Source organism: Drechmeria coniospora, chromosome 03, assembly GCF_001625195.1.
Source record: "Drechmeria coniospora strain ARSEF 6962 chromosome 03, whole genome shotgun sequence".
Classification (NCBI taxonomy): Eukaryota; Fungi; Ascomycota; class Sordariomycetes; order Hypocreales; family Ophiocordycipitaceae; genus Drechmeria; species Drechmeria coniospora.
The window spans coordinates 6718523-6734926 of NC_054391.1; the positions used below are offsets into that span (position 1 = coordinate 6718523).

A 16404-nucleotide genomic window follows, 5' to 3' on the forward strand; every position below is an offset into this window, starting at 1 on the left:
CTGATTTGTGAAGTAGCTTTTCGAAAGAAAAAATCAAAAGGTATCATTATTTGCACCCCGCACCGTGCTACGCTTTTGCTGTTTCTTGAATCAAAGTCATCCATCCATCCACCCACACACCCACCGACTATTAATGGGAGAACCTGGACGATTGTGGGCAGCCTGAGCGAGATGTCGCCATAGCAGAAGAGTGAGCAAGACGTGGCATCCTCTGATGCATGTACCCATGAGCGATTTCCGTGGATGCCCAGACCTACCACAGACATTTCATTGCAGACTTTGAATCGCCCGATTCTTGTCTCTCATCAACGTCGCTTGCACCGTCTCAACCACGTCCATCCACCTGGCGTCCTTGCAAAACTCCTCCAGCGAGCGTGGAATCGACCTGGTCCCCGGCCCGCTGCTTTTGCGCTGGAGACGCTTCTGCATCGCCTGCTGTATGAAGACGGCCATGTCGGGATCGCGCTTGAGTTGCTGCTTGAGGTAATCCAAGACAAACTGGGATTCTGGTACCGTCGACTTCTTGAGGTCCCTGTGCCAGCGGCGGGTCGATCGTATAGTTTCGGCCACCCGGCGATGGGGAGGTCGCTTGGAGCAATCTGTTCGTCTCATCAGCCCGTCCGAGCTTTGCGCAAGGGAAAAACCCCCCCCATGGTGTGGCGAGCAGTTTCACGGGATGCGGCGCACCCTCTCTCGCTAGCTTCAGGGATGTCGCCTCGGCGAGCAGGGACTGACGGTTGCCCGTCGCAACTTCAGCCTCGACATCGGCGGGACAGGGAAGGGAATCAAGGCGGGACAGGGCCTCGTCAATCTGCTTCCTGAGGTCGTCGACATCTGCGCGCAGCTGGAGGCGCAGCTCCTCCGTCTCGCGCTGGCAGCGAGTGAAGAGAGCGTCAACATCGGTGTGACCGACGGCTACCTCATCCATGCGGAGCTTTATGGACCAGATCTCGCGCATCATGTCAGTCATGCGCTCCTCGTTCTTCTTGCGGAACTGTCTATCCTGGGCGGTGCAGGCGACAAGCTCCTTGATCTCCCGCTCGAGACGCTCGGCCTGGGCGCTGACGACCCGGAGGTTGAGCTCGACAGTCATCTTGGCGAGCGCGTCTGCCTTTGAGAGGAGTGTCCGGTCCGAGCGAGCCGGAATTGGTGCTGTCGTTTCCATGATACCTGCTGCCACGGCTGCGTCGGTGGCGAACGACTCTCGGAGCGTCGGGGGTGTTGCCCCTACGGGTTCGGAGAGGCGCCGCTGCATCGTCCGGTAGCCGTTCATCCTGCATGCATCAAGAAGCCGACGGGACGAGCATCAAGGGTGAGGGAAAGTGAGGGAATGCCAGAGAATGAAGCCGTTCGCCAGGAAACGCACAGGGCGTGATGCCTGAGGCAGGTCGTTCATGGAAGCATTTTGAATGGAAGGTGCGAATGTGACCTCGGACGAGGCAACTACCATCTCGGACAGTTCTTACGACGCGGAAGGTGCCGTTCATACATACAATGGATGCCTTGGACAAGCGTCATGCAAGCAAAGAATAACGACTCTTGCACCGCGAAACTGTCCTCGAACAAGACACGCACCCTTTCCATATTCGCTCCCATCTCCGACACCACACTGTCGTGAATGCTCACATACTCTTCTTGACAAACGGTCGTTTATTCCAGGTCCGTCGGCGGAGGGGAAGGGGTGACGAAGGTCGGAAACAGCTCGTGGCCTCCCTTGGCCTCTGGGTTTCAAGGCGGAGGCGACAGTGCCACATCGACTTATCGCATCATTACTGGGATCAGGGAGAGGGGTTGGAGAGCATGCCTCCACCGCTCCTTCGCCCCCATGCTGCTCCGAGGACGGCATTGACGGTTATCAGTTGAAACGTGCTCAAGCCGTTGTTCTTCCGACTCTAGGTACTATGAATGACATCGTGTTCGCGTGGGCCGCCTCTACATGGATTGGTCATGCCTAGACCCAACTCCCGTCAGCGGCCAAGTCTATATACAATATGCCCCAGATTGCGTCCGCCATCCGAATCGATGCGCCTACTTTCTCCACTCCCACCGAACTTTGGCGGGCTCTAGCGGTCGCGAGAAGAGCGAGGCATAGTCCGTGCCGATCAAGTCGTGACCGCCGTCCACGTTGCTGAGCTTGACCAGACGGACAACCTCGGCGACGATGGTCTGCAGTTGGACGTTGGCGAATTGCTCACCGATGCAACGGTGCCGGCCGGCACCGAAGGGGAGATAGGGCGAGGCGGCACCCTTGCTGACCAAGCCGTAGCCATAGTCGATCTTCTCCTCCTCGTCGGAGCTTCGGGAGAGGATCGGGGCGTTGGGGGAACCCGGCAACCAGCGGTGAGGGTCCCACTCGTCGGGCTGAGGGAAGTAGTTGGCGTCGCTCGCGCTGACGCCCGGGGCGGCGAGCAGCGTGTGGGACGTCGGAATCACGTACTTGGTACCGGGAACCGCCATCGGCTGCTTCACCGCACGCAGGATGGAGTGGATGGGCGCGTGCAGTCGGAGCGTCTCCTTGACGATCGCCTGGTTCAGCGGCAGCTTGGCGAGGTCCTCGTAGCTGAGAGGAGGCAAGCCGGCGCCCAGAGCCTTGACCTGCTCCTGGTAGAGCTCCTCGAGGATGTTGGGCTTCTGCGCAAGTCGGAGCATGATCCAGGAGCTGGTCGAGGACGACGAGTGTTGACCGGCCATGAGCAGGGCAATCATCATGTGGGCAACCTCGTGGTCGGGGACGCGAAGGCCGTTCTTGTACGTCGAGTTCATGAGGTGCTTCATCATGTCCAGCTCGTCGTCATGCTTGTTGGCTCGTCGCTCTCGGATGGTGTCCATGTAAATCTTGGCAACGGTCTGCTGAGCATGGTCGCGCTTTCGGTTCCAGGGGAGAGGCGCCCAGTGAAGCATGAAGTTGATGGGGGTGAAGCCCATGTCGAGGTCGTGATAGAGGGCCGCCAGGGAGGTGTCAAACTTGTTGCGGATGGCGCTGCCCTGGAGAGCGTGCGAGGCGGTAAATATGGTGATCTCGGCCATCTTCTTGGGAATGTCGATGATGCCGGACTGGCCTTTGAAGTCGGCATCCTTCTTGAAGTAGGACTGCACCTCGCCGGCGATGATGGGGACGTAGGAGCGGAACGCTTCGGTCGTAAGGGCAATCTTCATAAACTATGGTCTCCCGTCAGCGGCGGCCACCTCCGGACATGAAGCGGTGCTCATGATGACGGAACAAGACGCACCTTCTTCTGCTCCATGAGCTTCGCGTTGGGGCAGTCGTAGACGACGTCCCGGCCAAAGACGGGGGTCGTCAAGACAGTGTAAATCTCTTCGGCGTTGACATCCTTGAGCTTGCCGTTCAAGATGAAGTCGTTTCCGGCCGGGCCAACGGCGACAGTCGTGCGCTTTCCGAGTAGGACAAAGGTGAAAACATCGCCGTGCTGCAGGAGGGTGGTGGAGTCAGCGAGGCACGCATGCGAGGCTTTCACCCTGACATTCATCGGACGGCGCCCAACTCACCTTGGCCCTGTTCTCCTTGAAGAAGCTGGGAGGATCCATGCCGTAGGTGATGGTGCTGCCGAGAAAGGGAAACCAGTGGAAGACCAGCGGGGGTTCGTTGGGGTTCTTGAACATGAACTGGCTCGCGACATTGACGACGACGGAGAGGGCGACGAAGGCTCCCAAGGCTATGGCGATCTGCGAACCGAAGCCGAGGGTCTGGAACTGCTGCGCGAGCGGGTGGCCGATGACATTCTGAAGGAGGCCCATGGCGACGGAGCGACGATGGGTTGGTTCCTCCTGATTGCGCGCCGAATCTGATGCGCCGTTTCGCGCTCGCCGCAAGAGATTGAGGGCCCGAGAGTTAGAGAGTAACAGGAGGTGAACGCCCGATCAACAGGACAGAGGGGGGTTTTGCAAGTCGGAGGTGACGATCGGTTTGTTGATCTGGACTAGAGATGGGTACGCGTATAAACAAGTAGGTGTATTTGTACGGCAATAAACAAGATGCTGTGGGTTCGGTTCTGGGGGAAACCGGTAACAAGAGATCTCTTTCAATGAATCAAATTGGTACCAGGGGAGGAAAAAGAGGTTGCAGTAACGCGACCTACTTATTTATCCTTCTGTTATCGCACGAGGAGCGATTACATAATCATAGTCCAGGTAATTCTGCCTATATGTCCTTACTGTACTCCGTACACGCAGATGCTGTAATTTATCGCAAGGCCCTCTTTCCGCAAGCCACAGGCGGTGTGGGGTCCCGCCGATGCCATGCAAGCCGCTAGACAAGGGCTTACCAGGTGTACTTGGTTATGTACTGTGCTTTTTTATGACATGCTGGTACGCAGCATATTCATGTACATACAGTACTTGTACGCACGTACGGAGGATCTACAAGTACGGAGTACACATGCACACATTTACAGTTGTTGTGTACTTCTAGCGCGCAAGTACTCCCTACAGTACTGCATTTGTACTGCATTTTACAGCGGGCGAAAATGTAATTAATATTGTTCTGCTGTTTGTACGCTGAGCGAGTACGAGTACGAGTACGCATACGTCGGGCATGGGCCAATCAATGACGACTGCGATTGACTCGTATTCGGATTCAGGACGTCTTCGATGTCTTAAACAGCACAAAGTGTCGTCGTGAGCAAGCGGCTGATACAACCTGCCCTATCGGGTTCCTGGCAATGGCCATGACCATGGCCGATTCCGCGCTTGTTCAATTTCCTCCAGGGGGTTCTCGGAGCAGTGTCATGCCATTTTCTAAAGATGGAGTCCTCGACTTTTGCGACATAACAACTGAAATGCTAAGTGGAGCGACGAAACCGGGTGTTGGGTTGAGCGGGTCCGAGTACGAGTACGAGTACGAGTACGAGAACGAGAACGAGCACGAGAACGAGCACGAGAACGCGCTTGATCCCACGCTTACGGATTACGCGTTCATGAACAATTCGTTACATGGCGATGACTTCGTACGGTACGGAGTAATACTTGCAGCGCACACGTACTTGTACTGTACTTACTCCTTACTTATATATATTGCTGTACCACATACCTATACAGTACGTATACAGTATACTGATACTTGCATCTCATCAACAGCAGCCGCATCAGCACCGACGCCCAAGGACGAGAACAAGTGTGTTGACAACCTGTATTTCATTTCAAGCTTAGTCTCAATTGTTATTTCGGTAGTCACCGAATATGCATGTCAAATGGTATATCGTCAGCTAGAGATCCTCCCAAATGTGTCCCAAAGACGCAGAAAGAAGAACGAAACGGCCATCCATCCAATCCATCAAGCAGAGCGTCGAGCCTCCATGCTCACCGAACATGCTGACCCAGCATGCTGATCCTGATACATTAAAGCCCAAAAATTGCCAGAGCTACCGTGCTCACCATTCCAAAGTGCGTTGCATCGCGGACCCGTCAGTACAGGACCTGCTGTATCGCCGGCGAGGAGTCGTATCCCACACTCAGGCCTGCGCGACTATGCTCCTGCCCACGCCTGCCCATCGCAGCCTCCTGAGGCCACCGCCAGACGTGCGCATCACCTCCCGCCCGCAGTGCGTCGTCTCGTTCACTCCGCCGACGCTGGCCGACAACGCTTCCTGGCGCCCGACCTCGCGGCCCAAGACGTAGCCGGCGCCGAAGCCGACGACGGAGACGAGCACGACGACGCCGGCGCTCACGACCCAGGAGAGAAGGGTCGGGGAGATGAGGGCTTCCTCGGCGACGACCGTCGCCGTCCTTTTCTTCTTCGTGGCCCGTGGACTTCGCCCCGCCGACGCCGTTCGTTTCTGCTTCTCGACCGCGCCGTACTCGGTCGGCGATGCCGACCGTTGGGGGGAACCTTGCCGAGGGGCCGATCCGGACACAGCCTTTGCTGGTCCCGAATCGTCCAGCAACTCCGATTCCCCCACGAACCGCATCTGCATCGGTTGGTTGCTTGTGCCCACCCCGTTGCCCCCTCGTCGCTGGGCCTCCGCCTCCTCCTTCGCCTTGGGAAGACCCCTCGCGGCGGCGGCGCAGGACAGGAGCGTCGTCAGGGACGCCCGCAGCGCCGCATCGTGGTCCTCGCGAGTGCTGGACGACGACATGAAGCGGGGGCCCCCGCCGTGCACTCTTGTCTGCGATCGTTGCGAGAGGGAAGGTCGAGCGAGGCCGCCGTGTGGGTGTGCAGGCAGCGCCGACGTCGCAGACCGTCTTCTCTGCAGGCCGTTGGGAAGCGGATGCGAGAACGCGTTCGGCTGAGGTTGAAAGGTCGTTCGGTCCGGCAATCGACCCAGCGCAGTCGCGTTGTCGACCTCGTCCGAGTCGCCGTCCGAGTCGACGTCGGCCCTTTGCGGCCCTGATGGAGATGCATCGTTGGCATTCTCCGCCGAGCTTGTCAAAACTTGGTCGTCTTCGCTCTCGCTCTCGCTCTCCTCGTATTCTTCCTGGCTACTCGTCTCCGCCGCCTGTTCCGTCGTATTCTCCAGTGGCGCCGACCGGGCAGCCGGTTGTAGGCGGCGTCGTCGGTGATGCAGACCCCCGACTCGCAAGCCGGCCGTGACAATCTCGTCTCCGATGCTGGAAAGGGATGAAGATGACGGCTGCGATGAAACCTCAACCCATGATTCTGTCGCCGTCAGCTCCATGGGACGAAGCCCGAAGGCCGAGGGAGAAGGTTGCGAGGGAGATGACAAACCATCGAACCGGCGAGGATGTCGCAACCCAGGGCTCGACCTGGAAGCTGGAGGATGGGGCACTTGCTGCCTGCTTGGGTCTGCCTGATGGTCCATGATGTGCCGTGGCTGTGACGATGATTTATCTTGCTGTTTCGAAGACTCGTATGATGAAGCTACGTCGCCGCCGGGGCCGAGATTCCGCTCAGGGATGAGGATGTGCGTGAGTGATGACGGTGATGAATCGATGACGGAGCGGTCTTGCACCCCGCTCACGCCTTATCGCCAGTTTCGCTGCACGGCCACACGGCTTTGTCGTCTGTCCCTTGGCCTGCCGACGGTACGAAACAAGGAGTTGGATGTGCGGGAAGGGGGAGAGGAGGGAAGGGTGCAAATGAACAAAAGCGAAACCGGAATGTCACTCTCGTAGATAGAGGTAGAAGGAGGTCGGGGTCGGATCGGTGAGTGTACCGACGAGCGACGCAGCGATGTGAAGGGACATTGCTTGTTGAGGGTGGGGTTGGCCATGGCTGCTCCTCCCATCCAACTCAGCAACAGGCAGCATCCCTTTCCCGCTTACAGCGACGTGAACTACGGTGATGAGTCGGAGGTATGGATACTTGGCTACCTGATGCGAACAATGCGATGGCGTCACCGTCGTCCCCTTTTGACACTGTGCCTTCTCCGCCCCCCCGCCTTTGACGTTCGGCCCAAAAGTCACAGTGTCGAACCTGTCACCGGCCTCACAATGCACTGTACACCCTCTCACTCTTCGTTGGACTCTCGAGCGATAAGGCCGAAGCGCAAGTACCAGTACATGAGCTTGCACCGTATCGTCCTGGTCATGAGTTCAGAGGCGGGGTTTGCCTAGCGTGATCCGGTCCAATCCACATGCGAGCTGCCCACTGCCGTGAGCATCCAGCCTCCTCCAATAGGGGAAGGGGTGGCCAGCCATCCGGCAGGACAAGTTGGAGTATCCGTACCTGTACTCCGTACTCCGTACGTCTGTCAGGTGTTGTACATCGACTTGTGCATGTACTTACGTAGGTGCGGTAGTACGGAGTAGTGCAGGTGCCTAGTACGCAGTAATATAACCATACCAAAGTGTATTCGCAAAAGCAGCATGTACTCCATACTCTTTCCACCTGTAACTGTACAACCACAACTAAGTATACCTACATGTATGCCGTAGGTTGGCGCTCGACCGCCTCCAACGTACGGAGTACTCCGTACATGTACATGTAATACTTATGTTTAGTGCAAGAACTTACATGCGTAATGTACTTGTACACCTAAGTCTACTCCGTGCATGTACTCGTACAGTGAGTGTACTGTACTCCGTACTTACTGTACTCCGTACTTACTGTTCTTGTTTGTACTTACTGCTCCATACACAAAAGAACTTATTGTACTTATGTACAGTAAGTAAGTACTCCGTACATTTACGCCTAACCAAGTATTAATAATTATGGGCTCCTCCGAACTCGGTCTCAAATGTCGGTTGCCCGTGCCGACCTCAGGCACTCACCCGGCTTGTACAGCGTCCTTGTGATGCAGATCACGCAGCAGCAGTGTCATCGTCATTCATGACAACGCCTCCAGCCATAATATGTGTTCGTGGCACGCGCATCCCACAACTTCATGTTCTGTCATGTTGTCGCTGCTACGCATGTCAACCATACTTGTTCTGCCGCAACGCGTGCGGCAGACGACCCTCTACCTCTGTTCAATGATACCGGTAGTCCTGCATGCAAGAATGCTGGTGCTGAAGGCGTCACCCATGAATCTCAAGCCAGATCTCTGTGTCGTAGACAATGCATGCACATGGCGGATACGGCAGTTTGATGTATAGATAAATTACTTTTCCTTCCTAAACGCCAATAACATACACACAAGGTCCCGTTTTTCCTGTCCCGAGAGAAGGTAGATGGATACTCACCTAGACGCCCCCGATAGAGTACAACCAGATTTGCATCGTGACAACGCCCACAACGGTCATGAAGATATAAATATACTTCGCGCCGAGCATTCGTCTCCTCGAAGAGCCCCCAGGTCCCTCAGAAGTATTCGCAGAGTCAAACTGGGCGACCCCTCGTCGGGACGAGAGGTCCATGCCCAAGGATAGCCGTCAAATCCCTCAGAAGCCCACTGGAAATTCCGTCGCCGAGACGACAACGGCCGCGTCAGCAGTGTCGAATAGGAAAGCCAAAGAAATGCGTCTGCCTAGCTCCCCACCGAGGGGAAACCGGCGCCACAAGCCCACGCTCCAAGTGAAGATGCCCCCAGGTCCATCGCCGCCCCTCGGAGGGGGCCACATTCTCAAAGCCCACGAGCCCGTCAGAGAAGGGCCATAACTTATGTTGAAAACGATAGCCCACTAAGCCCACTGCCACTTTGTGCTGGAAACCCGCCGGAAGCCCTCAGATTGCCCACTTAGTCGAACGAAATCTTGGTGCCCGAGTAGCCACCTCGGGAGCCGAAGCCGCCGCGGCCGCCACCACGTCCACGGTCACCTCCGCGGCCGCGGCCGCCGAATCCGCCACGTCCACGGTCGCCGCCACGGCCGCGTCCACCGAAGCCGCCGCGGCCGCCGCCGCGACCGCCGCCGAAGCCGCCTTCACGAGGGGGGCGGGCACTGGCAAAGTCAAGACGGATGCTGCGAGACATTCTGCCGTTGCCAATGGGAGCGCCGTTCAGCTCATCAAACGCAGCCTTGGCGTCCTCGACCGAGTTGAAAGAAACGTAACCGAAGCCCTTCAGGTTACCGGAGTCGCTGCAGGCTCGGTTAGTCGGGAAACAACATCTTCCGCCGTCTTCGGCATGCAACTCACGGGTCGGTGGGCAGGCGGACGCTGGTGGTCGGGCGAACCGCGCCGAAGAACTCGCTGACGATGTCCTGGTCGACATCGAAGGGAAGGTTGCCGACAAAGAGAGTATCGCTCTCGGGGCTGATGGTGTCGCCGTGCTTCTGGGCACGATCATTCGCGCGGTCCCGAGGGTTTGCGTCGGCAGGCTTGGCGTTGGCATAGTCCAGGTTAAGGGCGCGGCCGTCAAGCTCGAAGCCCTGCATGGCCTCGTAGGCCTTGGTGGCGGACTCGGAGTCGGAGAAGTCGACATATCCGAAGCCGCGGCTGCGGCCGGTGTTCTTGTCGCTGACGACGCGGGCGTTGACAAGACCCTCGAACTGCTTGAAGGCCTCGTACAGGCCGTTGTCATCAACGCCCCAGCTCAGGCTGCCGGCGAACAGGGTAGTCGCAGCCTGGGTGCTGTCGGTCTTGGCCTTCTTGGGGGTGGCATCGATCTCATCGTCAGCCTTGCGCTTCTTGGAAGCAGGAGCAGCCTCCTTGGACTCTTCCTTGGAAGAATCGCTGTCATCGGAGTCATCGCTGTCCGAGTCATCGGAGTCGTCCTTGTACATTGTTAGCAAGCAGGTGGAGAGCGCTCTCGATGACAAGACAAACCTTGGCAGCAGACTTCTCCTTGCTCTCATCATCAGAGTCGGACGAGTCGTCAGAGTCGGACGACTCAGCAGCAGCAGGCTTGGCAGCACCCTTCGCCTTGGCACCGTTCGTCTTCTTGGGCTTCTCCTCCTCCGACTCGCTATCGGAGTCGGAGTCGGAGTCGGAAGCGGCGGCCTTGGCAGCAGGCTTCTCCTCCTCAGACTCGGACTCGGAATCGGAGCCGGACTCGGAGTCGGAAGACTCGGCCTGAACCTTGGCCTTGCCGTTGACGGCAGCCTTCTTCACAGGCTTCTCCTGCTCGGACTCGCTGTCGGAGACGGAGGCATCAGAGTCCTCCTCGGAGGATTCGTCAGAAGACTCCTCCTTGACAACCTTCTTCTTCTTCTTGGGCTCTTCCTTCTTGGCCTTCACAACAGCAGCCTTGTCGACCTTGGACTTGGTCTTGGTGACAGCAGCCTTGACGGGCTCAGGCGCAGCGGCCTGAACCTTCTTGCTCTCCTTGCTCTTTGATTTGGCCATTGCAAAAAAAGGGAATCACAAAGGATGGATTGAAAATAGAAGGCTGGAAAAGGGGGACTGAAATTTCCAGAGCTGTGGATGAAGGGACGAGAATTTCGCAGAGAGGAGGGGAGGCTGCAGATAGTTTTATGCTGCCTGCTTGCTGCAGATTGGCAGTAAGATTTTTTTTCCCCTGGCTGGGAAATTATCGCAGCCAACTTGGTGGGGCAGCCAAAGGCGGTGAGGCTGCCTCAGCGGTACGTACCCCCTGGTGCCGATACTTAAGCACGAGTCACAACCTAACAGGTTTCTGCCTTAGGAATGAGGCAGCCAAACTCATGTGCGTCTCTGGGGCGCGAATGCTGAATACGGAGCTCCGGCACTGATCCTGTCGTCAGCTCAATTCCGGCAACGCTCCAAAGTCAAGGCCAGCCAGCGGGAGAATCCGAGGCACAAACTCCTACTATCATGCCGACACCCGAGTCTGAGCTCTTCAAGAGCCAAAAGCCCAAGGTCCCTCCGACATTCAACGGCGTCGACTACGACGACACCAAGGCCTTCAAGGCGGCCGAGGACTCTATCATTCGAGAGCAATGGGTGGGCGCGATGATGACACGCCTTGTCGGCGAGGAACTGGGCAAATGCTACACGCGGGAGGGCGTCAACCACCTGGAGAACTGCGGTCAACTGCGAGGTGGGCACGAAGCAATGCGCTCATCGGGTGTCGGAGTGAATGCTGACGAACGGCACAGAGAAATACCTGCAACTGCTGGCGTCGAACAAGATTAAGGGTACCAAGTTCCTGCAGCAAAACTACTTGGAGAAGAAGGACGAGGAGATGGACTTGGAGGCCAAGGTGCACACGAGCAACAAGATCAGCCGGCTCAACGAGGGCCGATTTGCCTCATGATGCGAAGCAGGAGTAGAGGGGAAGGACTCAAGAAAGCCCGAGACGGATTCGTTTAGCAACAGGGAAGCGGCTCAAATCCGGGATATGATTGCAATCGAATCTTGCATGTGGCACGTTGACAAAGCGTTGCCGTTTGCCATGGCACCACCGTACCTCGACCCTGCTCGAGTGTATGTACAGTAGCAATAAATGAATGGAAATGACGAAACCAGGCAATGAAACACCAAATTATTGTCATTGCAGTATGATGATTGCGTTTTCATTCGTATGCCGACCCTGGTTCTTGATATGTTTGATGACTCCGAGTGCGGCGCGAGGCTGACAACACCACCATACTTGGCCTTTCTCATTGGTCAGCGCTCCAGGTGCTCACCCCCAAAATTTCTCGACGGCCGAGCCTCGTCAACGTGTCTCGACAACGACATTACGACCGAATCACAACCACCATGCTCTGCACACGGTGTTTCCGCACCGGCTTCTCACGGCGACAGCTGCCGCTTCTGAGGACGTTCTCGGCGTCGGCGCAAACACGATCGGTGGAACCAAAGCTCTCCACGCCCGTAACCGAGGCCGGCGAGGCCTCGAAGCAGGCAGCTGCGCCGCGTTCCGTCTGCGTCGAGGGAACGGTGCTCAACGGCCTTAACTACATGAAGGGTGGCCAAGACCCCGTGGCGATGAAGGATGAGGACTATCCAGAGTGGCTTTGGTCTTGTCTGGACGTGATGAAGAAAAGCTCCGATGCAGCAGACGAGACGGCCGGAGACGAATTCTGTACGTGCGACGGCATCAGGGAGAGGGAGCCAACGGCACACGTTTCTCTTGTGAATTTTCGGCTGACGATGTGTTAACAGCCAAGTCCAAGAAACAACGAAGGCTGGCGGCCAAGCGGCAAAAGACTCTTGAGGCAAAGCTGCTAGCCGAAGGCAACCTTGAAGCTCTCGCGCCCAAGGTTCCCCTACAGCACCAGTCCATCAACCTATTCGGCGAAGAGGGCGGCAGTGTGGAGCACAACATGGAGGCGGCAGACAAGCGGGAGGAACTCCGAAAGGCGATGCGCAAGGAGAGGAAGGCCAAGATCAAGGAGTCCAACTACCTCAAATCCATGTAGTTGTTGGCTGACCCATTGCCTCAGCAATGTCCCGTGGACCTGTATTATAGAGCATCTATCGATGAGCCATCAACAGCGTACTGCAAGCTTTTGTTTTGTTTTCGTCTTGCTGAGACGTTGGGCGGTGGTTGCGTAATTGTACGAGCTGAGCGAAATGAACCTTGCCCGCAGAATACTCGATACACAAGGTGTAATCAATATGCTTCATAAAAATTATCGGCACATGCCCTGGCACCATCTATTCCTGCAGCGTCCAGCTTACAGTGCGTTCAAGTCCAACGGCACGCTGCTTCCTCTGCCGGCGCGATACTTTTTCGGCCCACCGACAAAGTCTCGAGGCTTGGGCATCAGGTTCTCGTCCTTGAACTGCCATCTTGAATCCCGGATGATCGTACGGCCTCCACCACTGCTGGGGGTCGGAGAGTGAGACGGCGTGCGGGTTTGGCCTGGCAATTTGGCGCCGTTCACAGGCAAGGTGAAATTGCTGGGGTCCAGCAGCGACTGACGAAGAGACGAGCCGCGACTGCGAGCCTGTGGCGGCGGCGGCGGCGAGGTCGGAACCGATGCAGGCGGCGGCGGGGCCGCATTCGGGTGAGGAGGCGGAGGCGGAGGAGCCGAGCTTGGCGACGAATGCTCGGTTGCCCGAATCGCCGCCGCTTGGGCAGCGAACGAGGGAGCAGCGTTGCCTGGGGGAGGCGGAGGCGGAGGAGGCTGCGATCGGGGAGCAGGCGAAGGTAACGGCCTCGCGGGCGCTGCCGGCGGAGGCGGAGGAGGCGGTGGTGCCGACGGTAAGCCAGGCGCAGGTGCCGGAGGCGGAGGCGGAGGAGCAGCAGGAGTCGGAACCGGGGATGGCGGTGGGAGGGGAAGGGATGGTGCCGCCCCGGACGGAGGCTTTGCTGTCGACGACGGCTTGCGAGAGGTGGGAAGGGGGGGCGGCTTCTTCCCTATCGGTGGAGGAGGTCCCTTTCCGTTGACTGGTACGCTCGATTTCCTCAGGCCGCTCGTTCCAGGCGGCGGTATCGGCGGGCCGCGTCCCGGAATGGCTGGAGGTGCGGCCGAGGGCAGCTTCGGGGCCGCAGCTGCGGGAGGCCTCGGGACTGGTCGACCAGATTCTCCTGGATCGGAGAGATAGGACGAGTCGGATGTGGCGCCGGTGCTGACACCTCCGCTTCGCTTTTTCAGTTTGGGCATGCCGCCGGCAAAGAGACCACCAAGCTGAGGAGCCGAGTCCATTGTCGAGGCGGCCGCATGACCCGAGGATTGCTCACTGTTGCTTCTAGCACGATTTGCGGGAACGGGCGGTGCGAGGCCTCCAGGGGGGAAGGGGACTGGCACCGCCGGGGCACCGCCGACCGGAGGTCCTGAGGAGGACGAGGATTTGTCGACAACCGGGGCCGAGCGATCGTTCGTAACGGTCTTCTTCAGGGCTTTGCCTCTGCTGATATCGGAGAGGAGTGCATTCTGGGAGGTCGTTAGCGGGGCGAAGCGAAAGCAGTCGGCAGGGAACTCGCTCTGTTTGTTGCGGCGGGTGGTCGTCCCGGCATTCCGCCTGGACCACCCCCCGGGGGGGGAGGGGGGGGGGGAGGGGGGCCACCTCCGCCTGGCGGTGGCGGCGGCGGAGGAGGATGAGGAGGGGCGGGCATGGCGAATTCTGGTTGTTGATGCTATCGCGGGTTGGTCGTGGACGTGGATCGGGCCATAGACTGAGGGAGGGGGTGTGTGTGAACGACAACAAGACGTGGTTGGTTGTCACGACCGATCGAGCAGTGTCAAGACGAAGAAGCAACGCTTCTCTGATGCCTGCTCGATGCAAAGGGTGCGAGGGTCAAGGGGCTAAGGACAAGCGAGGTTCGCTGATCGGGTGATGAAACTGCGAGAACGAGGGTAGGATGCCAGGCATGCGTAGCCACTCTCGATGCTTGTCGTCGGATGGGCGTTGTTGAGCCTGCACAAGGCTTCGTCATCCGCTGTGGCGGGTTGAAGGACAGGGCCTACGTTCACTGAAGCGTGAACCCCTCTCAGGGATCCGATAGCGCAAGTCCTCCGCGTCCAACGATCGAATCAAGGTACCGAACGGAGCCAACATACGTACTGGTACCTCACAGTAGCAAGTCAGGGAGTGTGCAAAAGAGGTACATATACTTTGCCCTCCATGCTTGACTCCATAGGCGTACTTGTCATGCGCTCTGCACTGCAGGACTCTGTAGGGGTACTCACCAGTACAGTAAGCCCTGTCGCTCCGTAGTCCGCACGGTACCTGCTCCCCACCTCAGCGAGCTCCATTTTGGCCTGCATTAGCACTGTGCAGGCAAGTACGAAGTACAGTAGTGTACAGTAGCGCAGCTGCACAGTACTTGCGTGAGTGTGTACGGTGCGTGCATGGTTCCAACCCCGGTGGTCTGTCGTCACGACGAGCCCTGGACCTCATCCTTCATTCGTCTTCTTACTTACATTTCATGATCAGTATTCACATCCACATCACCCGCCCGACTTTTCGCATTGCCGCCCCGGAGGAGGGCCTCGGCCAGCTTGCTCTCCTCTCTCCCTGCCAACGCAAGCCAGCAAACCGCTCCGTTTAGTGCAACCTTGTCGTTCGGACAGGCCTAGCCAACGCAGCGAAGGCAGTCAAATTACCTCCTAGCCTCCTCCTCGCCATGGCTGACGATGCCATGGCGCCCCTCGCCTCTCTCTCACTCACACACGTCTACTACGTACGTAACAGCGTCGACGAGACCTTCCCTACCTCCTTCCTCCCCTCCCCTCGATCTCCCCCTAGGCCTCCACGGCGATGCCCAGCTGACGGACGGACCGACGTGCCAGGACGCCGACGACCCCGTCTCCCTGCTCTGCGCCTACCTCGCCCTCCTTCCCCAGTCCCTCTGCATCGTCTATGCCACCCTCATCCTATCGACGCGAGAGGCGGAGATCGCCCTCACCTTTGCCGGCCAACTCGCCTGCGAGGCTCTCAACTTCGTCCTCAAGCGGCTCATCAAGGAGGAGCGCCCCCGCCGCATACATGGCAAAGGGTACGGCATGCCCTCCTCCCACGCCCAGTTCGTCGTCTTCTGGAGCCTCTCCGTAACCCTCTTCCTCCTCATCCGCCACCGACCCCGTCGCGCTCGGGGTCCCGCCAGCGCCGCCGCAGCCAAATCGTCGAGCCGGCCGTGGTCCGTCGTCGAGCGCGTCGCTGTCAGCCTCGCCGCCGCCGTTCTGGCGAGCGCCACCGCCTGGAGCAGGATATATCTCAACTACCACACCACCCGCCAGGTCCTCGCCGGCAGTGCCGCCGGTGCCGTCTCGGCCGTCGCTTGGTTCGTCGTCACCGGCGTCCTGCGACGCTCGGGTTGCCTGGCTTGGGCCCTCGACACGCCGCTCGCGAGGGCCTTCCGCGTGAGGGACCTCGTCGTCGAGGAGGATATGTGCCAGGCCGGGTGGGAGAAGTGGGAACAGAGGCGAGCGGCAGAGGCCGCCGCTGGCCAGACCAAAGCCAAGGCGAGCTGAGGTCTCGGCGGAAGATTGAATTCAAGCCACGATACCCATCGTCAAGTATCCAAGCGTAGCAGGAAGCCAAAAGCACAGGGTGGCAAACGAATCATTCCCGTTTTGCCACAACCGTGAATGTCTGTGCACTCGTGGTCTGTCGAACAGATCGATCGTCTCTTTCGAATACTTTTTTTTCTCTTCCAACCTCACCGAGAACTCGGCAACGGTCACCGTCTGCGTGAAGGTACAAAGAAAAGGAACAGCGATACCCGTCTGTCCGACTCT

General features: G+C 58.2%; 9 protein-coding genes across 9 annotated transcripts; 4 read left to right on the forward strand and 5 right to left on the reverse strand.

Moving 5' to 3' along the window:
• Positions 1-325: 325 nt before the first annotated feature.
• On the reverse strand, positions 326-1273 carry DCS_07590 (uncharacterized protein; the record flags this gene model as incomplete). The annotated part of the gene is made up of 1 exon (XM_040804875.1): positions 326-1273. The coding sequence occupies one exon, from the start codon at positions 1271-1273 to the stop codon at positions 326-328; it is 948 nt and encodes a 315-aa protein (XP_040654979.1).
• Positions 1274-2028: 755 nt separating this feature from the next.
• Positions 2029-3756, reverse strand: DCS_07591 (putative cytochrome P450 51; the record flags this gene model as incomplete). The annotated part of the gene is made up of 3 exons (XM_040804876.1): positions 2029-3159; positions 3231-3428; positions 3508-3756. 3 exons carry the CDS (start codon positions 3754-3756, stop codon positions 2029-2031), a joined length of 1578 nt encoding a protein of 525 aa, XP_040654980.1.
• Positions 3757-4396: 640 nt separating this feature from the next.
• DCS_07592 (uncharacterized protein) lies at positions 4397-5345 on the forward strand (the record flags this gene model as incomplete). The annotated part of the gene is made up of 2 exons (XM_040804877.1): positions 4397-4417; positions 4599-5345. 2 exons carry the CDS (start codon positions 4397-4399, stop codon positions 5343-5345), a joined length of 768 nt encoding a protein of 255 aa, XP_040654981.1.
• Positions 5346-5468: 123 nt separating this feature from the next.
• DCS_07593 (uncharacterized protein) lies at positions 5469-6776 on the reverse strand (the record flags this gene model as incomplete). Its single annotated transcript, XM_040804878.1, has 1 exon — positions 5469-6776. One exon carries the CDS (start codon positions 6774-6776, stop codon positions 5469-5471), a length of 1308 nt encoding a protein of 435 aa, XP_040654982.1.
• A 2316-nt stretch (positions 6777-9092) lies between these two features.
• DCS_07594 (uncharacterized protein) lies at positions 9093-10639 on the reverse strand (the record flags this gene model as incomplete). The annotated part of the gene is made up of 3 exons (XM_040804879.1): positions 9093-9432; positions 9491-10068; positions 10121-10639. 3 exons carry the CDS (start codon positions 10637-10639, stop codon positions 9093-9095), a joined length of 1437 nt encoding a protein of 478 aa, XP_040654983.1.
• Positions 10640-11086: 447 nt separating this feature from the next.
• DCS_07595 (putative NADH-ubiquinone oxidoreductase 12 kDa subunit, mitochondrial precursor) lies at positions 11087-11528 on the forward strand (the record flags this gene model as incomplete). Its single annotated transcript, XM_040804880.1, has 2 exons — positions 11087-11312; positions 11371-11528. 2 exons carry the CDS (start codon positions 11087-11089, stop codon positions 11526-11528), a joined length of 384 nt encoding a protein of 127 aa, XP_040654984.1.
• Positions 11529-11974: 446 nt separating this feature from the next.
• DCS_07596 (uncharacterized protein) lies at positions 11975-12636 on the forward strand (the record flags this gene model as incomplete). The annotated part of the gene is made up of 2 exons (XM_040804881.1): positions 11975-12299; positions 12380-12636. 2 exons carry the CDS (start codon positions 11975-11977, stop codon positions 12634-12636), a joined length of 582 nt encoding a protein of 193 aa, XP_040654985.1.
• A 258-nt stretch (positions 12637-12894) lies between these two features.
• On the reverse strand, positions 12895-13869 carry DCS_07597 (uncharacterized protein; the record flags this gene model as incomplete). The annotated part of the gene is made up of 1 exon (XM_040804882.1): positions 12895-13869. The coding sequence occupies one exon, from the start codon at positions 13867-13869 to the stop codon at positions 12895-12897; it is 975 nt and encodes a 324-aa protein (XP_040654986.1).
• Positions 13870-15290: 1421 nt separating this feature from the next.
• On the forward strand, positions 15291-16137 carry DCS_07598 (uncharacterized protein; the record flags this gene model as incomplete). The annotated part of the gene is made up of 2 exons (XM_040804883.1): positions 15291-15347; positions 15457-16137. 2 exons carry the CDS (start codon positions 15291-15293, stop codon positions 16135-16137), a joined length of 738 nt encoding a protein of 245 aa, XP_040654987.1.
• Between the last annotated feature and the right edge of the window lie 267 nt (positions 16138-16404).